This window comes from Crocodylus siamensis, chromosome 15 (genome assembly GCF_052110815.1).
Source record: "Crocodylus siamensis isolate JL-2025a chromosome 15, ASM5211081v1, whole genome shotgun sequence".
In the NCBI taxonomy this organism is placed as follows: Eukaryota; Metazoa; Chordata; order Crocodylia; family Crocodylidae; genus Crocodylus; species Crocodylus siamensis.
Window position 1 is genome coordinate 26,822,091 of NC_143409.1, and position 22,217 is coordinate 26,844,307.

The 22,217-nt window shown below is 39.8% G+C and overlaps 1 protein-coding gene across 5 annotated transcripts in view; it reads left to right on the forward strand.

The window, feature by feature from the left end:
- Positions 1-21,995, forward strand: part of CGNL1 (cingulin like 1) — a 157,385-nt gene extending 135,390 nt beyond the window's left edge. For 4 of the 5 annotated variants that reach the window (XM_090029106.1, XM_090029104.1, XM_090029102.1 and 1 more), the window contains exons 15-19: positions 5,555-5,638; positions 10,774-10,898; positions 11,455-11,563; positions 12,539-12,702; positions 19,813-21,995. In XM_090029106.1, coding sequence (XP_089885232.1) covers positions 5,555-5,638; positions 10,774-10,898; positions 11,455-11,563; positions 12,539-12,702; positions 19,813-19,945 — 615 coding nt within the window. In that variant the 3' untranslated portion in view covers positions 19,946-21,995. The remainder of the gene's footprint in view (positions 1-5,554; positions 5,639-10,773; positions 10,899-11,454; positions 11,564-12,538; positions 12,703-19,812) is intronic. The other variant, XM_090029105.1, reaches the window with a different exon arrangement.
- Positions 21,996-22,217: the final 222 nt, after the last annotated feature.

The following is a 22,217-nucleotide window of genomic DNA, read 5'->3' on the forward strand; positions in this document are numbered from 1 at the left end:
CCAGAGTTTTTCATTTCATGCATGAGATACAAAGGTTGCTTTGTTTTTTGAGTTTATGCCAGAATAGCTAAGTAGTCAAATTACTGGAGTATTTCAGGGTCTGTTAAGCATTTATAATGACATAAAATGTGATAATGGATTTGTTTTGTTAATATCTGTGTGTCTCTGTAAGATTTTGTATTATACATTTGTTGTGTTAATACTTAATATATGGATAACAAAGACTAATACTCCAAGCTGTAGGAAAAACAAATGGAAATGACTGTTTTTATCTTCTGTGGAATTAAATGAGATTGTCAAGTTTAAGCAGCTCATAAATTTGGTGTAACATTACATTTTATCCCCCTTTTATGTACATATTACCCAGAATCCAGGTAGGGTTGCAGGAGATGCTTCTTCCCCTGTCTTCTCCCCAGAAAAGGCTGCAACGAAGTGGGAATGTCAGGTTTCTGGTTGGGCTGGCTCCATATTACAAATACCTAACTGCCAGTTCAGAGCTGCATGTGATCCAGGCTTGTCACATGGTTCTGCTGCTCTGCCATACAAGCATTGAAATACACAGGAATCCTATTAATCAGTCACAATCTGCCTAAATGTACACAGGATGGGAATGTACTGTTCTGAAATGAATTACGTGGTCTCCATCCACTTCCTTATGGACAAATAACCCTGTTGCCATATCCTCATTCCTGTGAGCATGACTTTGGGATGGTTTAAGCAAAGAGATCATAGGTTTGAATGCACAGGGACACTAACAGTGAGCTGCTTTTCATCCCACCCAGGTCTGTAACTTTTGAAAATCTGTCCTTTTTCTTTTTGTCCCGACAGTCTGAACTCTCATTCATGTCTTCATCATCTCATGTCCTGATTTATACTAGTGCCTCCTTTCATGACTCTGAGTCTCCCATCACTGTCAGGCAGTCCATTCAGAATGTATTTACCATGATATCTTCAGTTTCCCTCCTTCATTCATGTGTCACACCCTATAGGCCCTCCTGTACAGTACTAATCTTGTTCTGATTGTTGATGCTTCTCACAGCTGAGCTCCTCCTTATTTGTTTGCTCTTCTCCGTCTGTGAGATGTCATTGAGATATCCCTCCTCTGTTTGATCAGTAAAAGCCAGCCTCTCATGTAACATCTCAGTTCTTTCTTTTGTTTTGCCATTCACATATGGACCGCTTTCCTTGAAGTGATCCATACAGCACTTCCTCTTTCCTGTTTCATGCCCTTCCTTAGTTTTGTCTTTGATGCAGTGCCCACAATATATTAACCATCTGATAAGAGTTATGGACTATCTGATGTAGCCAGTAGATCCTTATCCTGTTGTTCTTGCACCTTGTCTTGGTAGAAAACTCTTCAAGGTAAGGACTGGTTCTTAACTTTTTTTAAAATCAAGGTACCTCTCATTAGACTTGAGGCACCCCATGGAAAATGCCATCTCTTAGTTTTTGACTTATTTGGGCTACAGAAAAATAATAGAGAAATTCTTCTGTTACCAAGAACTCAGAAAAAACACAACAGGTCAGCATGTTTTAATACTGTGGATTTCTATTTGAAATTCCTGAGTTTAGTTTATTAATCTATTTGCACATCTAACAGTACTAACATTGTATGACAACCTGTAGAACCCTTGAAAAGGATCCCAGCATGCTGTGGCACCTGGGCTGAGAATTTCTAGTCTATAGGAACTCTTAAGACTACAAATGTATGCAGAATGGTTTGTTTAATAATCTGGACTTACTACCAGCCTTCCACAAATGTTTGTCCTGGAGGTGCTTCAGATTTGGGTTTCATATTTATTTTCCCTGAACTTGTCCACCCAGAAAGATCCCATGCACTTCCACAGTGATTCATGAATATAATAAATACCCACAGAGAAGATCTGTCCCCTATACAAAAAAAAATGCAGTTACCAGAAATAACTGCAAGGAATGCAGGATCACTACAAAGTAGAAATCTTATCTTGGTAGGTCCTGAACTTTGACTGGCATGGACTTGTACTGCCAGTACCACTTTCTCAAAGAATCTGAAGTCTAGCATATTTGAAGGAAATGATAAGCATGAGCCCAGATTCTTATACCAAAGACCTCCAAACTTTAGGAAAGTTTGCATTTAAACTTTTAACTTCATCCCTGGGTCTGAAAAATAGCTGAGCTAATTGGGGAATAGATCAGGATTACAGATATTATGATTGGGCCCACCACCTTGGATTTTGATATGAGGAAATAATAACAATTATGGTTAAAAACAAAGGCTTCAGTAAACACACACAAAACGGAAAGAGAGAACAGTCCTGCTGCTTCTGAAAGCCAAAGGGAGCAGGATAGTTCATTATACAGTGCTGTGGCTAACAAAGAGGAATAACTTGGGCTGCTTGTTTTTTCTTTAAAAACAATGGACATATGCATAATATGCCCTCAGAAATTTGTGCATTCCACAACATTTCAAATGTGAATCTACTGACTTCAGAGTCATTTCCAATAACCACAAGACGGATCAGTTTCCATGGCAATGACAGACTAAATATGGAAGGCTAAAGTTGCATTGGATGTGTCATTCACATCCTTTTGATAAAGTATTCCCAACGAATTGCTGTACACCTGCGCCTAGGTTGGCAGCAGGTGTGCGAGGCTAGTAAATGAAAATGTGGAAATGAAGGTTCCTTTTCAATTATAAAGGATCAAAGTTTTTATTAGCTTCCTTAGTTAAAAGCCTATGTTCTTTTTTGAGTCATTTGTTTGAGAATTGTACATGGACTGTAAGTTAATAGCCATTTTTTCCACTTCTCCTTGCTAATACCTAGCAAGTAAAACAGCCTGAATACCCAGTGGGAGATGGTAAATAGTGGTGATATGGTCTAAAATAGTATTAGAAATCAAATTACTTTTCACTAATAACAGACCCAGCAGCTGCTTCTAATCCTAAAGCTGGCACAAATTGCTGTTATGTCAAATAAAACTCTTTAGTATCTGATACTTTTATTGTTTCCAATGCTTTGGGTTTAAATCCAGCTGTGAAAACTGCTTCCTTAAGCTGCACAGTTAATTTATTCTTTTAATGTAATCAGAATATATTATGTTAAAGGTAGAATCTTAGCACATACCACTTCATGCTACAGGCTCAAGAGTACTTTTGAACTGTTGTAGAGTTTGTGTTTCAGAGCACGTTTTTGGGCAGGGTCCCCTTTGCATTTTGTTGAAAATATTTGTTAATGAAAAATACATGGAGATAACTAGAAAGCAGTCTTCTAACTGATTTATATCCTGTCATTCCTCTTTTATGGGCATTTCTGTATAGGTCCACCCTGACACTGTGTTCCTTCCCTCCTTTTCTGGCACAGCTTTTTACCATTAAGCATCTGGCAACAGTATCAATCACTGTGCCAGTATGATAATCATCTTTTAAATGCTTCCTTAATTTGAGACCTGGTTTTGGTTGTGCATATTAGTTACATCTTTGAGCACAGTGAGAATGCAATAGTGTTTTAGTGCATGGAACCACATTTATGGCTCATTAAGCAGGTCTGTATCAGTAACAAAATCCCTTTTTCAGTTAGCAGTTGCATTTTTAATTAGTCATTTATTTTACTTCAGATTTTGTTGTATTTTTTCTGTGTCTGTTTGCAACACCAAAGCAGTTTTGGCAGAAAGAATAATTTCTGCATGATGCTGACTTCAGGTGTGTTTTTCTGCTATCCCCATACCTGGAGAACATTAAAGGTTAGGATCACTGGCATGTATAACAACCATACACATTCGTGTATCAAAATGAAGTTCTACTGCTCATTCCATAGCTTCATCCTTGTGGGAGGGGATTCAGATGGCTCCTAAAGGCAGGTGGAGGATGTTTTTGGAACCTCTAATTAACTAGATACTCATGACATCCTGAACTTGTTTTTGCCTGATAATGTCTTCCTTAAAGACCTCTTCATAAAGCATACAAGAGTAAAGTATTATAATGATCTTTCATTAAATGATAACTCGGCAAATGTTTAATTACTGTGCTTAGAGGAAGAAAAAAACGAACTGTGGTGATATTATTATGCTTCCAGGCCTCTCTGCAACAATTATATCCAGAGCAGTCAGGTGCTTATACACTTTAAGTCCAGTAATTGATATGAATTTTGTTTAAGAATGTCTTGTGTCAGTGTTGAAAATCCCACTTGGACAAAAGACTTGCAACTGCATGCATTACTCCTGGTGGCTGAAACCATATAAAAGTTACTGGAACAGTTTACACAACCTCTTTTCAACATGTGATTAGTTAAAGATTTGGTTTTTAAGGTTATAATGTGGTGAAAGAGACCCAAAATAAAAAATTATGTGCTCTACTTGTTTAACTTTCACATTCCCAGCATTGTTTTATATTTTTATGTAATAATTAGCTGCTGGGTGTCTGAAGGTTTTTGTAAGATAACTTATATATCACAGATTTATTTGAACTGAAAGTTTGCTTGTTTACTCAACCTGAGTTAATATATAACTATGGTAATGAAGGACATGTAGTGGTAGTCACTGAAACCTTCACAGATATTTTTGTAAGTACAGAAATCAACATTACCATGATCTTTGCTGTATTTCCTGTATGATACTGCTGACAGTAACAGCTGTGTCGATAATAGCATAAATACTGAAGTAACAATATCTTACAAATGCATTTATAAAGATTTTGACGGTAGCTGCAGTAGAAGCAGGAGAGGGGGAGAATTTGGGCTTCAATGCCTCATTGTAGTTCAGTAACAGCTGTCACTTGGCTTCCTTCTGAGGGTAAATTTACAGTCCTTTTTTGATCTTCAAAGGAATTTTCCAGTAAAATTAAATATTCAGATAAAAACAAATTAAGGAGCAGTGTACCTCTTTAGTTAATTCTTCATTTGAAGCATGGAAAATACATAGTATAATAATATATACTATTATTTGTTGTTGTTTAAGATTTAATGTCACTGTTGATGTAAATCACACCATGTACCTTTTTCTCTCCACCCCCTACAGTTTTAGTGGAGTAAAAGTTCAGTGACCTTCAGCAATCCAGAAGATCCTTTTCTGACAAATAACCAAGAAAAAGATGGGCAGTGATTTTTTTGAAAGGGAATAATTTTTGTCCAGGATTATACATAACAGCTGCTTGTAGACATTAAAAAAATGCTTTACTGGAATAAGCAGCACATTACTTTGACCCAGCTCTATAGCATCTGAATAGATCGGGGAGTTCAGTGAGGCTTTTTGGCACTTTTATCTAATAGCTGGTTCAATCAGCTATTAGATAAAAGCACCAAAAATACCCCACTAAAAGTGCCTGATCAGTATTACAGATGTTGGGAGAGCCAGGTCCAACTAACGCACAGCCTTTCCTGGGCATACGCAGGGCTCGGCACAGGGGCACACGGAGTTTAAAGTAAAGTGCCATTGTTTTTTAATGTCTGCAAGGGGCTAACATTATTTAGTATTATGCATGTGCCTTCAGCTTTATGGAATGATGAATTTCACACTTCTGGTTTCATTAAAAAACAGCTAAATTTTTGCTTAATACCTCTTACTTTTCTTTTTAAAATAGATTGAACATATGAGGAACGAGCTACTTCAGGAAAGGGCTACAAAACAAGATTTGGAGTGTGACAAGATTTCATTGGAAAGGCAGGTAATAACTGCAGTTCTGCCATTGTCTCCCCATATCTAGCTAAGCAGAATCAGTGCTTTTATTGGGAGCCTGCAAGCAGTATGCAAGACAGGGAAGTGGTGCTGGTGATTCACTAGCTGGTACTACCCCAACGTGATGTGCTTGGAGATACTAACAGGCTTCTGAAGAGCCAAAAAAGTAAATTTCTCACCATCGGTGGTCATTAAAGATTCCAAGGCACTGTCATAAAAGTAAAAATATATTTGCATTGTTCAGCTCTGTATATACATTCTCCCTCTCCCATATTCCCTGCATTTTCAACTGAATAGAGCTGTCATCACTTTCATGTCCTGATCATGTGTATTGTACAGTGCTGTGCAATAATTCAGCTCCTGCTTTCATCTCAGAGGTGCAGGATTCCTATACGTGTACAGTCTGCCTGTAGGTTTTGGGATCTCTTGGAACTAATAAATATAAAATTTTATAGAATTGTTAGCATAAGGAAAGTGAGCTTATAGTGATATTGACTGGTTTTAAGACTAAATAAGGAAAAGCTATTAAAAATCATGTCAGCCACATTAGATATAAAACTTAGTAGCATGACTAAGGCAGGGCAACTAGAGCAACTGCCAGCTTGGTGGAGTGAGCAACAAATTAATAGTTGTCACTTCAGACACACAATCATGCCGACAGCATGTTGGCAACTAGATGTCACTACTGCTTCCATGTGTCACTGCTGGCCTCTGTGCCCTGCTGACTTGTTATGCCTTTGATAAAACCTTCATCAGATTTAAAAAGAAAAAACATTTTAAGCAAAGAACAAATAATAATAACATGACTGTAAAATTGAAAACTGCTGGTGCCTACATGTTTATCAGATAGTTGAAAGTGTATTAAAAATATTTGGTAATACACTGTGATGGTGGTGATGATGATAATGCCTAGCTTTCCTGTAGCACTTCTCAGCCAAAGACCCCAAAACATTTTATAAAAGTATCATTATACCTCTTTTAAGAGATCGGAAAACTGAGGTACAGAGAGAAATGTCTTTCCCAAAGTAGGTTAGTGGTAGAGCCAAGAATAGAACCCATGTTGCTCGAGTCCTTACTGCCTATTAAACAGGTAGAGTATAAAAAACAGATGCAAACACCAAAGATAATGCACCTAATATTGCTAGGTGCCCTGGACCTTTTGGGTCTGTACAGAAGTGCTCTGCACATTTTACAGCACTGTAATTTAGAGCACTTTTTATAGTACTATAAAGTTATAGACTCTTAAATATGACAGAAGTACGATGTTTGGTGGGGTGGGGGACCGCTAAGCCTCCCTGCACTTTCCAGGCTAGGTGGCAAGGAGTGTTCCACAGCCTTTTGGGACTTCTCCACTGCTCAGAAATTTGACCAGCATCCAGAAGTTATTTAAAGTGCTATAAAATATAGTGCTTCAAATTTAATACCTCATTTAACAAGGGTTAATTTAAAGTGCTGTACCCAGTATTAAAGTGCAGTAAAGCTGTGTAATTCTGTTCAATTGTGATGATATAGTACTTTAAATAGCAAAAAAAGCAACTTCTGTACACTCCCTTTAGTCCCACTGTAGGGCCTCTTATTCATGAAAAGCAACATGCTTTTCTAAAACTCTGTTAGACATCAAATCAGAAATAACTTTAAAGGGAAGTCTGCCACCTGCTGATATCCCTGAAGATACTCCCATTATAGGCCAGTCTCATAACTTCAGAGAAATTAGGTCACTGCAGGAGGAGGTATAACCATTTTTATCATTACCATGGATCCAGGTTTTCAATTTTTTTTTTCCCTTTTACCTGAGAAAAACACTGATTTTTTTCATTTTAACAGTGAAACACACAGATTTTCCATTTTTGCAAAGAGCTCCCTGCAGACTGGCAGAGTTTCAGCCTGCAAGGGGCTGGGTGGGGTGGGGGGGAGGAACAGGAGGAGGGTGGTCAGGCAGGGGGTGACATGTGCATGTGTGCACTCACACATGTGCATGGCTACTAGGGGTGTGCAAAACAGGCCCTATTTGGTTCAGATTTGGATTTGGCCCGAATCTGGAACATTGATTCGATTTGTTGATTTGGATTACTGTCCCTGATTCGATTCAGCCTAATCTGAATCTGAAGATTCGATGCTGATTCAGAAAATCAGTGACTCAACCATAGACACAGCTTTAAAAGTTTTTTCTAAATACCCTGAGGTACCACTGTGGCTTGTGTTCGCTGCGATGCTGAGCTGGATGGAGTGTCCCCTAGGAGCACAGAGGGGCCCTCTACGTGCTCGTCAGCAAACCCAGAAATGGACCACTTGCAGGTCCACTGGGGCCCCCACCATACCCCCCTGGCTTGGTGACTGGCCATGGGGGACCCCCAGATACCCCAGACCCAGAAGGCACCTGTTGGTGAGCCGGGGGGTGCAGTGGTGGCTTCTGGTCTACTTCTGGGTCTGCTTCTGAGCATGCTGGGGAGCCCTCTGAGCTTCTGTGGGATACTCCATGCACCCCAGCATCACAGCACTCACAAATCCCTGCTACCTAGAGGTATGTAGAAAAAACATTTAAAGCTGTCTGTATATCTGAATATCTGAATCTTTCCGAATCTCTCTGAATTGATTTGGAGGGTTCCGATTCAATTCAGAGAGCTTAAAGGGTCCTCTAATTCGATTTGGATTTGGAGATTTGGCCACCAAATCAGGCTGAAATTCCTCCAGATTGAATAAGGACCAAAGCTTCACACAGCCCTAATGGCTACCAGGCAGCCTGGGTCCCACCCACTGGGCTGCAGAGGCCCTAGGGGAGGGCAGCAGGGCAGGGAGTGTAGCAGGGGGAGGGCAGCAGGGCAGGTGCCCCAGTCTGCACGTGCCCTGAACACATATCTGGGCTGCATGTGCCCCCTATTCCCTCCCCAGGAGTGTGCACAGTAGTGGGGAGCTGACCTGAGCCCACAGTGGGCAACCCGCATCCCGCCCACCCCCACAGGCTCCGCACCAGCTGTGCCACCTGCAGGGGGAAGGGGAGCCAGACTCTGTGCTTTGCTCCACTGCAGCAGCTACCACCTCCTGTGGGCAGCAGCTGGGGCTCGGGTGCTGCTGTGAACTTGGGTCCCTGGCCTTATAGCCTTGGCAGCTGGGGACCCCCTACGGAAGGGCTGGGGGGCAGGGGGGTAAGGGGCACCAGCGGGGCTGTGGGGGGGAGCAAGGGGCACCAGCAGGAGTGGGGGGGAAGGCTGTGGTTGGGGAGTGACAGGCACAAATAGGGCTAGGGAGCTGTAGCTTGGGAGTGAGGGGCCTGAACCTGCAGCCTGGTGAGTGAAGAGGGCAGGGGGAAGGTCTGATTTTTTTCAGGATAAAAAACCCAAAATCAAATACCAAAATTTATAGGTATTTAGAATTTATTTTATTATAGTGATTGAGGCACTGGTGGGCTTCCAAATTGCTTTAAAATTGTAAACATATCAATATAGATATATAGATAGCTATAGCTATATAGATATATAATCTATAGATATCTATCTATAGATATAGATATATAGATATCAATGTTTCATTTTAGTTGTAGATTTGGGGGTTTTTATCAGAGAACTTGCTATATTTTTTTTATCAGAGAATTGCGATTTTTAAAAAGAGAAAACAAGGATCCCTGATCATTACCCTACTTTTCACAGCTGATTTGTTTTTAACTGTTTGCAATAACAGAGGCAGTTCTTCAAGAGAACTCTGCCTTAGGTTGGCAGAATAAGATATATGTTTTCAAAATGTCTAACTGAATATTGCCTGTATGTTTTCATGCAAACAGTGTCCAAGAGCTTGAGTTTTGGATCATATGTCCTTCAGCGTATTTTTGTAGCTCTTAAACAATATGCAGAGTCATAGTTTCTAATCATAATTTTATTTTGGAATGTTGATGCTGACATATATTTCCCAATGGTATCATATGTGAAAGAGTAAAGGTTTGTCAAAGTGAGAGAGGTTATATAAATCCATGAAGAGTTTCTAGTGACAACATGAAAACTTAAAATGAAACTCAAGTGATTTCAGTCCAGTTGCTGAATATTTCCTTTTTAAATGTGAGGTTCCTGGAAGGGAAAAGAAAACCTCATGGAAAACAAATGGACTCATTTGGATTAAAGTGAGGATCTTTTTGTTTTCCCTGGGGTTAGTTAATATGATACCTTCACAGTTTATGGAACATAGAGTCTATTTTGGAATATGATGATCAGACATGAATACAGCATAATAATTAAGCTTCTAGATACTGTGTAGCAATATTGGTCCTTCCAAGTACTTAAGATATAAATAGATGAAGTACACTTCATATTCTTTTGTTCTTTTTCAGAGATATATGTCATATTTGTCTTTTATTGTACGCTCAAAACACCAAGTCTGATAAGTTTGCATTAGATTCTGGCTCACATGTTTCACAAAGCATCTTGAATTTTGGGAATTCAAAACATCATCTAATTTTCTTTCTGTTTGGTGCAACATTAACTTGTTATATCCCATGTTGAATGTCTGTCGGACCTACTGTCACAAGAAAAGAAGTGCTGTGTGAATGATTTATACCTTGTCTGGCCAAATCATACACCTTTTTTTGAATATGTATTTATGAATGGAAATGCTATCGTACTCCTGACTATAATGATGGTAGTTATAGATATCACAGAAAAGTCAGCCACAGGGGAGTGGGGTGTAGGTATTTAGACAAAATAATTGTTGGCAGAGATTAATTCAACTGTAATGTGATTTAGAAAATACTGACCTATTTACAGAATGCTGAATAGAGGAGGGCCTCATACAGCCAAAGCTTATAAAGTTTCTGGGGGCTTCAAGCCTACAGTTCCAACACCAACCTATTTCAGATTCTTAATCTTGTTGAAAATCTCTTTAAAAAAAAAAAAAAGTAAGTCACTAAATGAAATCCAGCAAGAGAGGCTGGATTTGCTTTGGCCTAGCCAGCCCAACAAATATTTTACTGGCTGATTTTTTGGGGGTTTTTTGGTTTATTACTTGAAAAATGTTTTGCTTATTTAACTATAAAAGCATCTTACCACCTCTGTGTCTTTAAGAGGATTCATTTATTATTAATGTAGTGCTTGTGTTTGTTAATGTGCTGATATGCAGTAACCAGGTGTGCTCTAATTCTAGAACAAAGATTTGAAAAGCCGAATCCTTCACCTTGAAGGCTCTTATCGGTCCAGCAAAGAAGGGCTTGTTGTTCAGATGGAAGCGAGGATCCTGGAGCTAGAAGAGAGACTTGAAAATGAAGAGAGGTAAAACAGGAACCAAAAGGGAGGTTCTGCATGCATGTACATCATGTTACTATGTACATAGTTTTCAGGCCCACTCAATTCAAAACTTTTCACAAGTACTGAATTTATGTAACATGAATTTGGTTTTAAAGCAGACATTTCTGATGCTGTCTCTGATTGCTAAATCAATACAAAATAAAACTGGATATCATTGCATTAACTCTTACACTGGGATGCCAACCTGACAGTGTAAGGTATCTTTTGTTTTAATAAGTGCAACTATCAGCAGCAGTCACAGGAATGCCAGCTATAACAAAACATTTCAGTTTGCAGATTACTTTCATGTTTGATTTGCAGTCAGAAGTGTTTCATACCTTTTCAACTTTCTGAATGTCACTCTGGGGAAAAATAAATATGTATTTTCCTGAGTGTTTCTTGCTTCTGAACAAAACTTTAGTCTGTTGCACTGTCTCAGTACATCGAAGTAGATGCCACTGGTATTAATATCACAAGAACAGGCTCAGAAGGATCTGGAATGATCCCAGCTACCATTTGTGTGTATCTGGATACTTTTTAGGGATCGGGCTAATCTGCAGCTCAGCAATCGCAGACTTGAAAGGAAAGTGAAGGAGTTAGTGCTGCAAGTTGATGATGAACATCTCTCGCTGACTGACCAGAAGGACCAGGTAGAGGGAAGAAGTTATATTTATTTTATTGTTATTGTTATTACTTGGATGTATATTCTGCCCTATCCAGAAGACTCAGAGTTGTTTACGATAAATTAAAAAAACAACAGCAATAGGATTTCCCAAATAACACTCCTGAACTTGAGAACCCTGACTCCCCTCTCTACCCAATTACAGTTTCCCTGTCTGAACCTGCACACAGGCAAACTTGACAGTCAGTCCCCTATGTTAACTGTCTCTAATGTTATCTCTGTTAATATGAATCAGCATGGATTACATAGAATGCAGGTAAATGCTGATTTATTTTATTTTTAATGAGCTCCAATTTTGGAAGAGTCTCTTATTCCCAATCCCAATGTGTCCCTGAATCTGGTAGAAATATGTGGGGGAAACAAAGAAGTCTTGGGTTTCTCCTAAGGCTCTAGTGAAAATTAAGGTGTTTTATATAGAGCTGAATGCTCTACAAGTACACTGCTCTAAACAGGGCTCTAAATGTTTTTAACTTAATTAAGCATATTTCATCCTGTCATTTAAAAAAAAAAAAATTCCTACAAAGAATGCGGTCATGTTTCTGAAAGAATGGATATGCTCTAATTTGCAGAAGTAATGTACATTACCATGTCATGTGACTTCCTTATGGATTTCTTATGACACATTTCAGTGACATAACTCAGATAATCTGTACTCTGCTTAGTGAACAAGGAGGTGATGTTTTCCAGTGTCTACTGGGTCAGCAACCTTCACATCTTTGTTTTTTAGAATAATTTTTTTAAACTGCTTTGATAATACATTTCTCATCACCTGACTGTTTCCAAAGACTAATGTTTTGGCCCCTCAAATATTGCTTAAGCACAGCTCTGGAAATGTCCTGACTTTGGCAAAGCTGTGACTTCATTCCCTGACACATGGATGCCGAAAGAATAACATTACTTTATCAAAATATTACTCTAATCTGTTGCTGCTTAAATATTTCAGCTGAGTTTGCGTTTGAAAGCAATGAAACGTCAGGTTGAGGAAGCTGAAGAAGAAATAGACCGACTGGAAAGTGCCAAGAAAAAGCTTCAGAGGGAATTAGAAGAGCAAGTAGACATGAATGATCAATTACAAGGACAGCTTACTGCTATGAAGAAGGAATTAAGGTGGGACTTTAAGACAAGCAGGTCCCTAAAATGCAAGGAAGCCCTACTTCACTAATTGTTATGCATCAGTGTGATACTCACAGAATACTCATGCTAGAGGAAAATTAAATGGCAATGAAAAAATTAAAGGCCTATTTACTTTTCCATTGAAAGCCATTTTGTTCTTGACTCCCTACATGCTTTCCTTGACTCGCACACATTTAACATGTGAGTGATCTTTTTCATTGTCAGATTTAGTTTTAAATTGTGTTGTAGGATCCTGGTACACGTTAGTTCCATATGTGTGTTTATTCTCAAAACCATGTGCGTATTTAAAAAACAACTACCAGCGCTCATCTCTTCTGCTCCAGTCCAGTAGGCTGGGACTCTTCACTGATAACATAGGATGCGTCATAGGGAGAAGTTGCTTCAGGAGCAGAACTGGAAGCTACTCTGCAGCAGGACTTCTTGTCTGTGAACTCCCCTGTTCCCTTTCCAGGCACTGCATCTGCCTCCCTTACCTCCCAGTTTTCCTGAGTCTCTGAGCCAAGTAGAGCTGTTGGAGTAGGGGGCAGACTTGTACTGTAAGAAAATGGAAGTGGCTGCTGTATTTTCACTTCAGAAGTGAACTTACTCATGGTAGAGGAGGGATTTATTCTTGTGTTTAGTTTTAAAAGTGGTTTTTCACTTCAGCTGTTTTTTGGAGAGTGGCATTCTGGTGTTTCTCCTACCTGGACTTGAAAAACATTTACTATCTTGTTCTGATTATAAGGCAACATTTTTCCCTCTAAAAGAACCATTAAAATCTCACTTGACTGGAGGTCTCAGCCTATAATTGGAACAGTCGGTATTAGTCTGTAGAGCACATGACCCTGGTGGCCCCAACCATTGTGGCCCTTAAGGATACCACTCAAGATCATCAGTTCTGCTGGCACTTTGATAGAACAGATGACCCTGTGTGGCAGCTCCAATGGCTGAGCCTTAATGTTGATACATAGGGTCATCTGTTTTGTCATAGTGACAGGCTCAGCTTGGGCTACGATGGTTAGGTGATGCACATTACCTCATTCCACAGTTCCCAGGGATCTCCATGGTCTGCTCCACTTGGGGGAGGTAAGCAGGAATTAATCCATCAACAAAAAGATAGGAACTAAGAAGCCCTGAGAACCCTGTGTCAAATTGAGGCTTCTGGATGTCTGAGTGGTGTTAGGAAGCATTGGATCCCCAACTCACTCTGGGGCAGGCCATGAAATAGGTCACAACTGGAGCCACAGAACCAGAAGACCGGTGAGCTGATGGGAAACTGAGGAGAGCTGAATACAGAGGCATGAATGAAATTTTATGCTGGAGACAACATGGGGTGGCCTAGGAAAATGATCTCTGGGGCAGAGGATGCTGCCATTTATTTATTTGTTTATTGGAGTCAGGAAGGAATTTTACCCCATGGTCAGATTGGTACAGCCTTTGGGGGTTTTTGCCTTCCTCTGTAGTGGGGGCCATGGCCCTCTACCTGGGATCCCTTGAGCATGTGTTGACAACATTTTACAGAAGCAGGACATTGGCTGCCATGGTTCCCCAGCTTGTATAGGATGATTTAGACAGGGATTATTCTGCTTCAGGCAGGGGGTTGGACTAGAGGATCTCTGGAGGTTCCTTCCAGCCCTACTTGTCTATGATCCTATGATTTATTTGTAATTGTTTTAGTGTATTTAACTACACTAAATTTAACCCATTGGGGCCTTTTGGTTATTCAATCCTCTCTTGCAACTTGTAAAGGCAATAGCAGCCCCAGGTCCTTATCTATAGTTAATTTATATTCAAGGTAAACACCGTTTTGTCTTAAAATTTTACCCAAAGATGTGGGATCAACTCATGTGCAGGATATTATAATCAGAACAATATGGTCATATCAAGAGAAATTTAGAATGAGATCAATTTTGTATGCTTCCTCTGGTAAACTTAGTACATACGTGGTATAACGATAATACAAATATTGTGCGTGTGTGTGCGTGTAGATGAATGATAGCATGTTATAGAATTAACAGCATGAATGAGGGCTGGCTGAAAAACTTAGCAGTGCTGATCATCCCACATACCCCTTCCAGTATTCTGTATTTGTCATAAGGAAATGATTTTAGACATGTTTTAAGCATTTTTTTCAAATGGTAGTGGTCACTCTTCATTATCCTCTAATTGAGATGTCTAGTGTCTTCATTACAATCATAAAATCATAGAAAATTAGAAATGTAAGGGACCATGGGAGGTCATCTAGTCCAACCCCCTGCTCAAAGCAGGATGATCCCCAATTGTATCATCCCAGCCAAGGCTTTGTCTAGCTGGGTCTTAAAAGCCTCCAAGGATGAAGATTCCACCGCCTCTCTGGGTTCCAGCCTGTTCCAGTGCTTCACTACCCTCCTAGTGAGAACGTTCTTCCTAATATCTAACCTAAACTTCCCTTGCTTCAACTTCAGACCATTGCTCCTTTGTCTGCTTTCTGCCACCACTGAAAACAATCTAGCTCCATCCTCTTTGTAACCACACTTCAGGTAGTTGATGGCTGGTATTAAATCCCCCTCAGTCTTCACTTCTTCAGACTAAATGCCCCCTCAGCCTCTCCTCATAAGTCATGGGCCCATGCTCCCCAATCATTTCTTCTGGACTCTCTCCAATTTGTCTACATCCTTTCTGTTCCGAGGGGCCCAAAACTTAACATGTACTCCAGATGTTGCCTCACCACTGCCGAATAGAGGGGAATAATAGTGCCTCACTCCGCTAGCAACACTGCTACTAATGCAGCCCAGTATACCGTTAGCCTTCTTCACAACAAGGGCACACCATTGGCTCATATTCAGCTTATTGTCCACTGTAACCCCTGAGTCCTTTTCTGCAAAGCTGCTGCGCAGCCAGTCAGTCCCCAGCCTGCACTGGTGCATGGCATTGTTCCATCCTAAGTGCAGGACTTTGCACTTGTCCTTATTGAACCTCAGGAGATTTCTTTTGTTCCAATCCTCCAATTTGTTGAGGTCTTTCTGAATCCTACCCCTACCCTCCAATTTATTCACTTCTCCCCCAGCTTGGTGTCATCTGCAAACTTGCTTGGAGTGCACACCATCCCATCTTCTAGATCGTTGATGAAGATCTTGAACAAAACCAGCCCCACTACTGATCCTTTGTGCACTCCAGTTGATACTGAATGACACCTAGACATCAAGCCATTGACTACTACCATCTGAACCAGATGATTCAGCCAGATTTCTATCCACCTTACAGTCCATCATCTAAATCATACTTCCTTAGTTTGCTTGTGAGAAAGTTGTGGGAGACCATATCAGAAGCTTGCTAAAGTCAAGGTACATCATGTCTCCTGCTCTTCCTCCATCCACAGAGCCAGTTATCTCATCATAGAAGGCGATAAGGTTGGTCAGGCATGACTTGCCCCTGGTGAATTCATGCTGACTGTTCCTAATCCCCTTCTTTTCCTCCACATGCTTAGAAATGGATTTCTTGAGGACCTGCTTTATGATTTTTCCAAGGACTTTTCCTTGTCTAGCCCTGCCTCTAGCAGTCCTTCCACTGCAGTCCTAGAGGTCTCTTCCAGCATTGAATTGATGAAGTACTCATGGTGGAGGATGCTTCAGAGCCTTGCCACCTCCTTCTGTAGCTCTCTTACCTGCTTCCTGAGGGACACCACCAGGAGGTACCACTTGCATCTCAGACACTCCCCCACCTGGCTCTCACTGGAAGGAACCTGTAAGACACAGTCTCCACAGCACCAGACCAGGACCCGAGTGGAAGCCTCAATGGTGAGCAATCCTGCTGGGACAGACACCTCACAGGTGCAAGCAAAAATAGAGCTGGCAGTGACAATGGCTCTGGCACTGCAATGTGCTCCAGCCATTTCTTTAAGTCTTTTTATCTGCCGTCTCTCTCTTCCTGCCCCTTTTTCTAAGCAAGCCTTCCTTAGCAAACTCCCCCGTAAGTTAGTGTGTTCACTGCTCCTTGGTCCCAAAAGGTTCCCTTTTCCCTACTAACCTACTTCCTCTCACCAATCTTAAAGTGAAGGAAGGTGAGACTTTCCAGCCAAACTCCTTAGCAAATTCTCCCTTGCTCTAGATTCTAGTTAAATAACCTTAAGTATTGGTCTGACTGCTGAGTTTTAATTACTTACACTAAATATATGTAGGTTAGTTGCTCTTAATTAAAGAAAGAGCTAGTGTTAAAGGCTCTTCTTCGGACAGGGGTGCAGCAAACTGACCTAACTTGAAAACTGTGGGTAAACTGCTTTTTTTGCTGTCCCTGTTTGCTCGCTTGCTCCCTGGTCACTTGGGGAACCTTATCCTGATCCTTAACTGGCCATGGCTCAGCAAAACATAGGAGACTTGATAACCTGACATAGATAACTTGACAATTGCAGGAATAAAAATACTGTATTCCCTCAAACACAAGACAAGTTTCTTTCCCCCACCTACCCTCCCATCTTATAATAACATACAAGTAAACCTCATTAAATACATTTTCCATCATTGTATTTTGTCTATGCATTGTCTGTCATGCATGGCAAAAGCAGCATGTGCTCAGCAATGGAAACCAGCCATGGAGTTGATTAAATGGAGCCAATACAGAGCATGACTATATGAAGCAAGCATGCTGATGAGAACTTTGTGTGTGTGTGTGTGTGTGTGGCCCTTAAAAAAAAATGGGCAGATGTTCCCTCTGCAGGGAACTGACACCAGGCCTAGAGGCTTGCAAGCTTACACTGGGAGGGCTGGAACCAATCCTGGCACCTTCCCATTGATGCCCAAAATGCTACATTTGGTCTTTGCCAAAAGACTGAGATGCTGGGTTCTCTTTTTTTGGAAATATATATATAACTATACCTCTACCAACCTGTCTGATGACTGCTGTGGTTCTCTTGACAGTCCAAAATATACCTTTATAGTTGCATCATTCTTATTCCTGTTACAAAAACTGTGCTTGCATTCCCATTCACCCACATACCCATCACTGTCCCCTTTAACCATCACAGTTATGCAAAGGACTACCTCAGTGCCCTTTTCCATACCTTCTCTCTCCTTTCTTCCTCCCCCTTCCCAGTTCCCCTGCCTGTTTGCCCAGTCCTTTCACTCATTGTTGTATTAGTCATTTCCATTGTCATTATCAGTGTTGTCTTCAGAGGGCTCACCTCTGAACCATCTATGCTAGTCCCCTCTCTTCCATGTGATGTCTGCCATGGGGACCTATCACAAGGATAGCCTAGTGCAACCCATCCAAATTAGTGCCCACTGCATGCACTCTGCCTCAGTGCTGACTCTGTTTCAAATCATAGTGAGCCACTACATTGACTACATTTGACTTCCTCTTCACTCCCATAGCTGAGCTATGCCTTTCCTCCCCAATTTCCAATGATTCCTGTTTCTTCACCAACCTTAAATGTCTGGCAAACATCACAAAATGGGGCCCCAGACAGTTCACCCAGAATCCCTCTGTTACCCTCTCCCATAGTCTGTTGCATAGGATTAATGTGGCCCTGCCCTCCAGAAGGTGGAGGTGGACCAGTTAGCCCTGGACCTCATCTGTATATAATTTTTTGGAGGATCCCAGGACTTGTGACAAGAACACCTGGTTCAAATCAAGTGTGTGGGGAGGGGTGCTAATTTAATATATGAGACCATTTGTGGTGGGGTGGAGGGTATATAGCAGGGATGGGCAAAATGCAGCCCATGGGCCAAGTGCAGCCTGCCAGCCCTGCAGCCTATCTGGCCAGTGGGGCCCCTAAAAAATTTAGAAAATTAATATTTATCTGCCCCTGGATACCTGTCATGCAGTCCTCAATGGCTTGCCAAAACTCAGTATGGGGCCCTCCACCCGAAATAATTGCCCACCCCTGGTATATAGAGTATACACACATACTGAGCAATGCTAAGCTGTGGGGTCATCATAGCTTAATATGCTGTTGACTCTGCTGGGGCCCAGTCCAATGAACTGTAATTGGGGGGTTTCAACCTCTTGGTTGGTGTACCCCTGGCAGCCGATCAGGAAGTGGGGAGTCCCCCAGTGGCCAATTGACAATCAGGTGGGGAGCATACACCCAGACATACCTCCAGTTTACAACCCCTGAACTATATGATAAGCCATAAGCCTTTTGGCTTTAGACTAATATAGAAGTAGGTACAAATGTAGTGCTTAAAAGCATGTTTCTGGTGTACCTGTGCTAAAACTTGCAATCGTTTCAAAAAAGGTAACATGCATCAATTCTGGATGAGCTAAATCTATGGATACCTGCAGTAATTTGACTATATTGTAAATTAAGTTTATTCCAAGGTAAGTGCTTTCAAATGTGCCCCATACTTCCAAATGCTCAGAGAAAGCAGGGTCTGATGGTAAGGAGACAGGAAAAGGACTGGAGGGGGATGACGGTGGTAAATTTATAATCTTTCCATATATCCAATCTAATTATTGGGGGCCTTATGTTCAGGTCATCTAGTTGAGTAAATTTCATTATACTTCAATCCATTATCTGAGGGCCTTTGAGTTGAAAAGCAAATGCTGCATTCCTTTGGGGAACTGGAACTCTCCCTTTTCCAAAGGTAAAGTTTCAGACACTGCTCTACCAAGAAATTAAAATAAAAATCTATTATGGTCATGACTTTTTTTATGCATTGAAAATCTCTTTGAAGTGCAGGGCTGAACCTTGCCTAGGTGCCATGCAGGAGAAGAGAGGGAGCATTTCTGAATGTTTGTAAAGTAACAGATATTTGAAACAGGTTTTTAAAGGCTTTTGATGTTTGAATAAAAATGCCATCTGCAGTAGATTAGCATACAATTAAGATGGGTAAAGGTGCAGAGATATGTGGTAAATGCATTTATTTCATGGGTTTTACTGCACCCCATGTTTGTTTTTTCTTTTTCAAATTGTATCTTTATACAAAACATACAGGTGTTAGTTTAGAAATTTAAGATTACTTTGAAACTCCTATCCTAGGTAATTTAGAAGTCTTTGACTTCCTCAGGAAACAGAGGCTCTAATCACATGCATGCGCATTCACTGCTATTGTGTTATTCTTACAAGATCTATGTAAGTTTTATACAGTATTATTGCATTGATAGGTGCCCATATCTTTTTTTTTTTAGTAGGCGGAAGAAATCACCAAGTAAAATACTAACTGATTTTGATGAAGATGATGATTTCAGTACAGATGGAGAGAGTCTCTATGAAGCACCTTCAGGATATAAATTCTCAAAAGAAGATGACACAAAAAGCTAAAACTAAATTGAATGAGTGATTCTATGAAAGTAAGAGATGATTAGGTTAAACTGCAGATTTCAGAAACCTAATGGTTATAGAGACATAAGATCTAAGAAATTCTACATTACTATTCATGTTGTGCCATTTTATTAAATCTTCATTGTGTAACATACAAAACAGGATGATAAAACTTCTTGAAATAGGGGTGTGTACCTGCTACTGAAAACATTTATAATTGGAATGAAATATCACATTGGGAATGTGATTAATATACTGATTAAAATTAGGAAAGATAAAAGAAGAGCCATTTGAAAATTTATGCAAATTATTTTATAGTTTAAAAGATTTTTTTTCATATAATTGAGGAAACCAGCATGCAGGGAATTATTTAATAATTGTAAGTAGGGGGAAATTGTGTAAAGAATGTAAATATTTTAAACTAGACCTTTCCATTGACTACTCCAGTACCATTTTGTAAAGTTTCAAACATTTTTTATAGATCAGTTTCATATGTAAAGTTCATAAATTTATATTAAGTATTATATCGTTTTAACTAAAAAAAAAAACCTAATACCTTTTATGCATTAGAGAGTAGATTTACAGCTCTCAAGGCAGAAAATATGGTCCAATTTTAAAGTCAGTATAAATTTTACCATATGGATTCTACAAATTAGGGTATCTTGCAGCATTAGACGATAAAATCTAAATCCTCTTTATTAACATCAAAGGAACCATCACTTCTCTGTGATGAGTAAGACTTGGCCCTGAGATTATAGTGACCTTTTGCCTATGAAGCCTTATGCCATTAATAGGGATCAGTAAGAATTTCGATTTTTACTTTGCAACTTTCTTTCCTAAAACAGGGCCCAGCCTGCCTAATGCAGAACACTCTTGGCCTGCTCAACAGGGTGCTTGAGCAGATACTTAATATGAATGAGTCGCAAAATGCTCTGCAGCTGACAGGACTGAGCTCTGACTTCAGGAAGAGTTCAAACTTACAGGCTGCAAGCTGATATATTTTTGGACCTGCTGTTTAGTGCATATTCATGACACTACAGCAATATGTGCAGGAAGTATCAGCCCTGCAACTGAGCTTGGAAACATGTAGCTTGCCATTTTTATAGGCTTTATTTTAAACTTGTTTTACTTCATTGCTGTGTGAATTGTTGCATGTGTGATTTGTATCACTCCTCACCCCCTGGCACATATGCAAATTTAACATCCTATGGAAATCTGTTGCCAAATAATTAATTTGGTAACAAGCCATAGCTAAGTTCTCTGATTTAGCAACTTTTTTCACATGATCTATATAAGTAAGCTCTTCTCTGTTGAGTGGACCAAATAAGCATTTCTTCTGATTTAGTTCTGAAATTATTACAACCTGGTGATTTATTAAGAGCTTTTGCTCCTACAAACTTACCTAGTGAAGAGACTAAATTTAGCAGTTCTGCAAGTGAGGCAGCTATCTATATTTAAAAGAAGCAGGGAAAGCAGAAGTCTTGAGTATGGAAATATTACATCTGCTTTAATTCAAAATGAAACTACCATAATCCAGAACCTACTAGTTTCACTGTGAAGGCACAGCAGTCTATCCATAGGTTGAAAATTGCAGGATCAGTATTTCTATCATCACCTCAAGCTTGATTTTTGATAGCATCTGAAATTTATAGGAAATAATATTAATTGAGTAGCTATTGTTTATCTCAGAAACTTCTACTTGCTTTCCAGTTAATTTGTTTCTGACTTTTACAAAGTTATTCCTTTTCCATGTTCTCCTCTGTACTGCTTTGCTAATATTAAAAAAAAGCAACTGGAAAAACTGCACTATGTTGTATTGACAATCATCAGATAATCTGTTGTGATTTTTTTTTTGTTTTATTTTACATAACAAGGATTTAACTTTAAACAGCTATTTTGTAATTCTCATTTTTGTTTCAGTGTTCTGTCTTAACACTCATAAATTACTATTCTTTTAAGCCATTGGGAAAAAGCTCCATTAATTTTGCAGCTACCTCCAGGTACACTAAACTGTAAACAAAAAATAAATAAATAAACCGTATCAGCCAAACTCATCCATTTCCACTTTGTATAGTGTGCTCAAGTTGACTTAGTGTTTGAATATCATACTAAAGAATGAATGTTCAAATCTAGAAAAAAAATTCTGGAAAATATTACTGTTACAGGTTAAGTTTCTATATTTCATGCCTTTTGGAAAGGCGGTTCCTTCCTGAAAAGTGCATGTAAAATCTAAAAAAAAACCCCAGAACAAAACAAAAAACCTCACTGACTT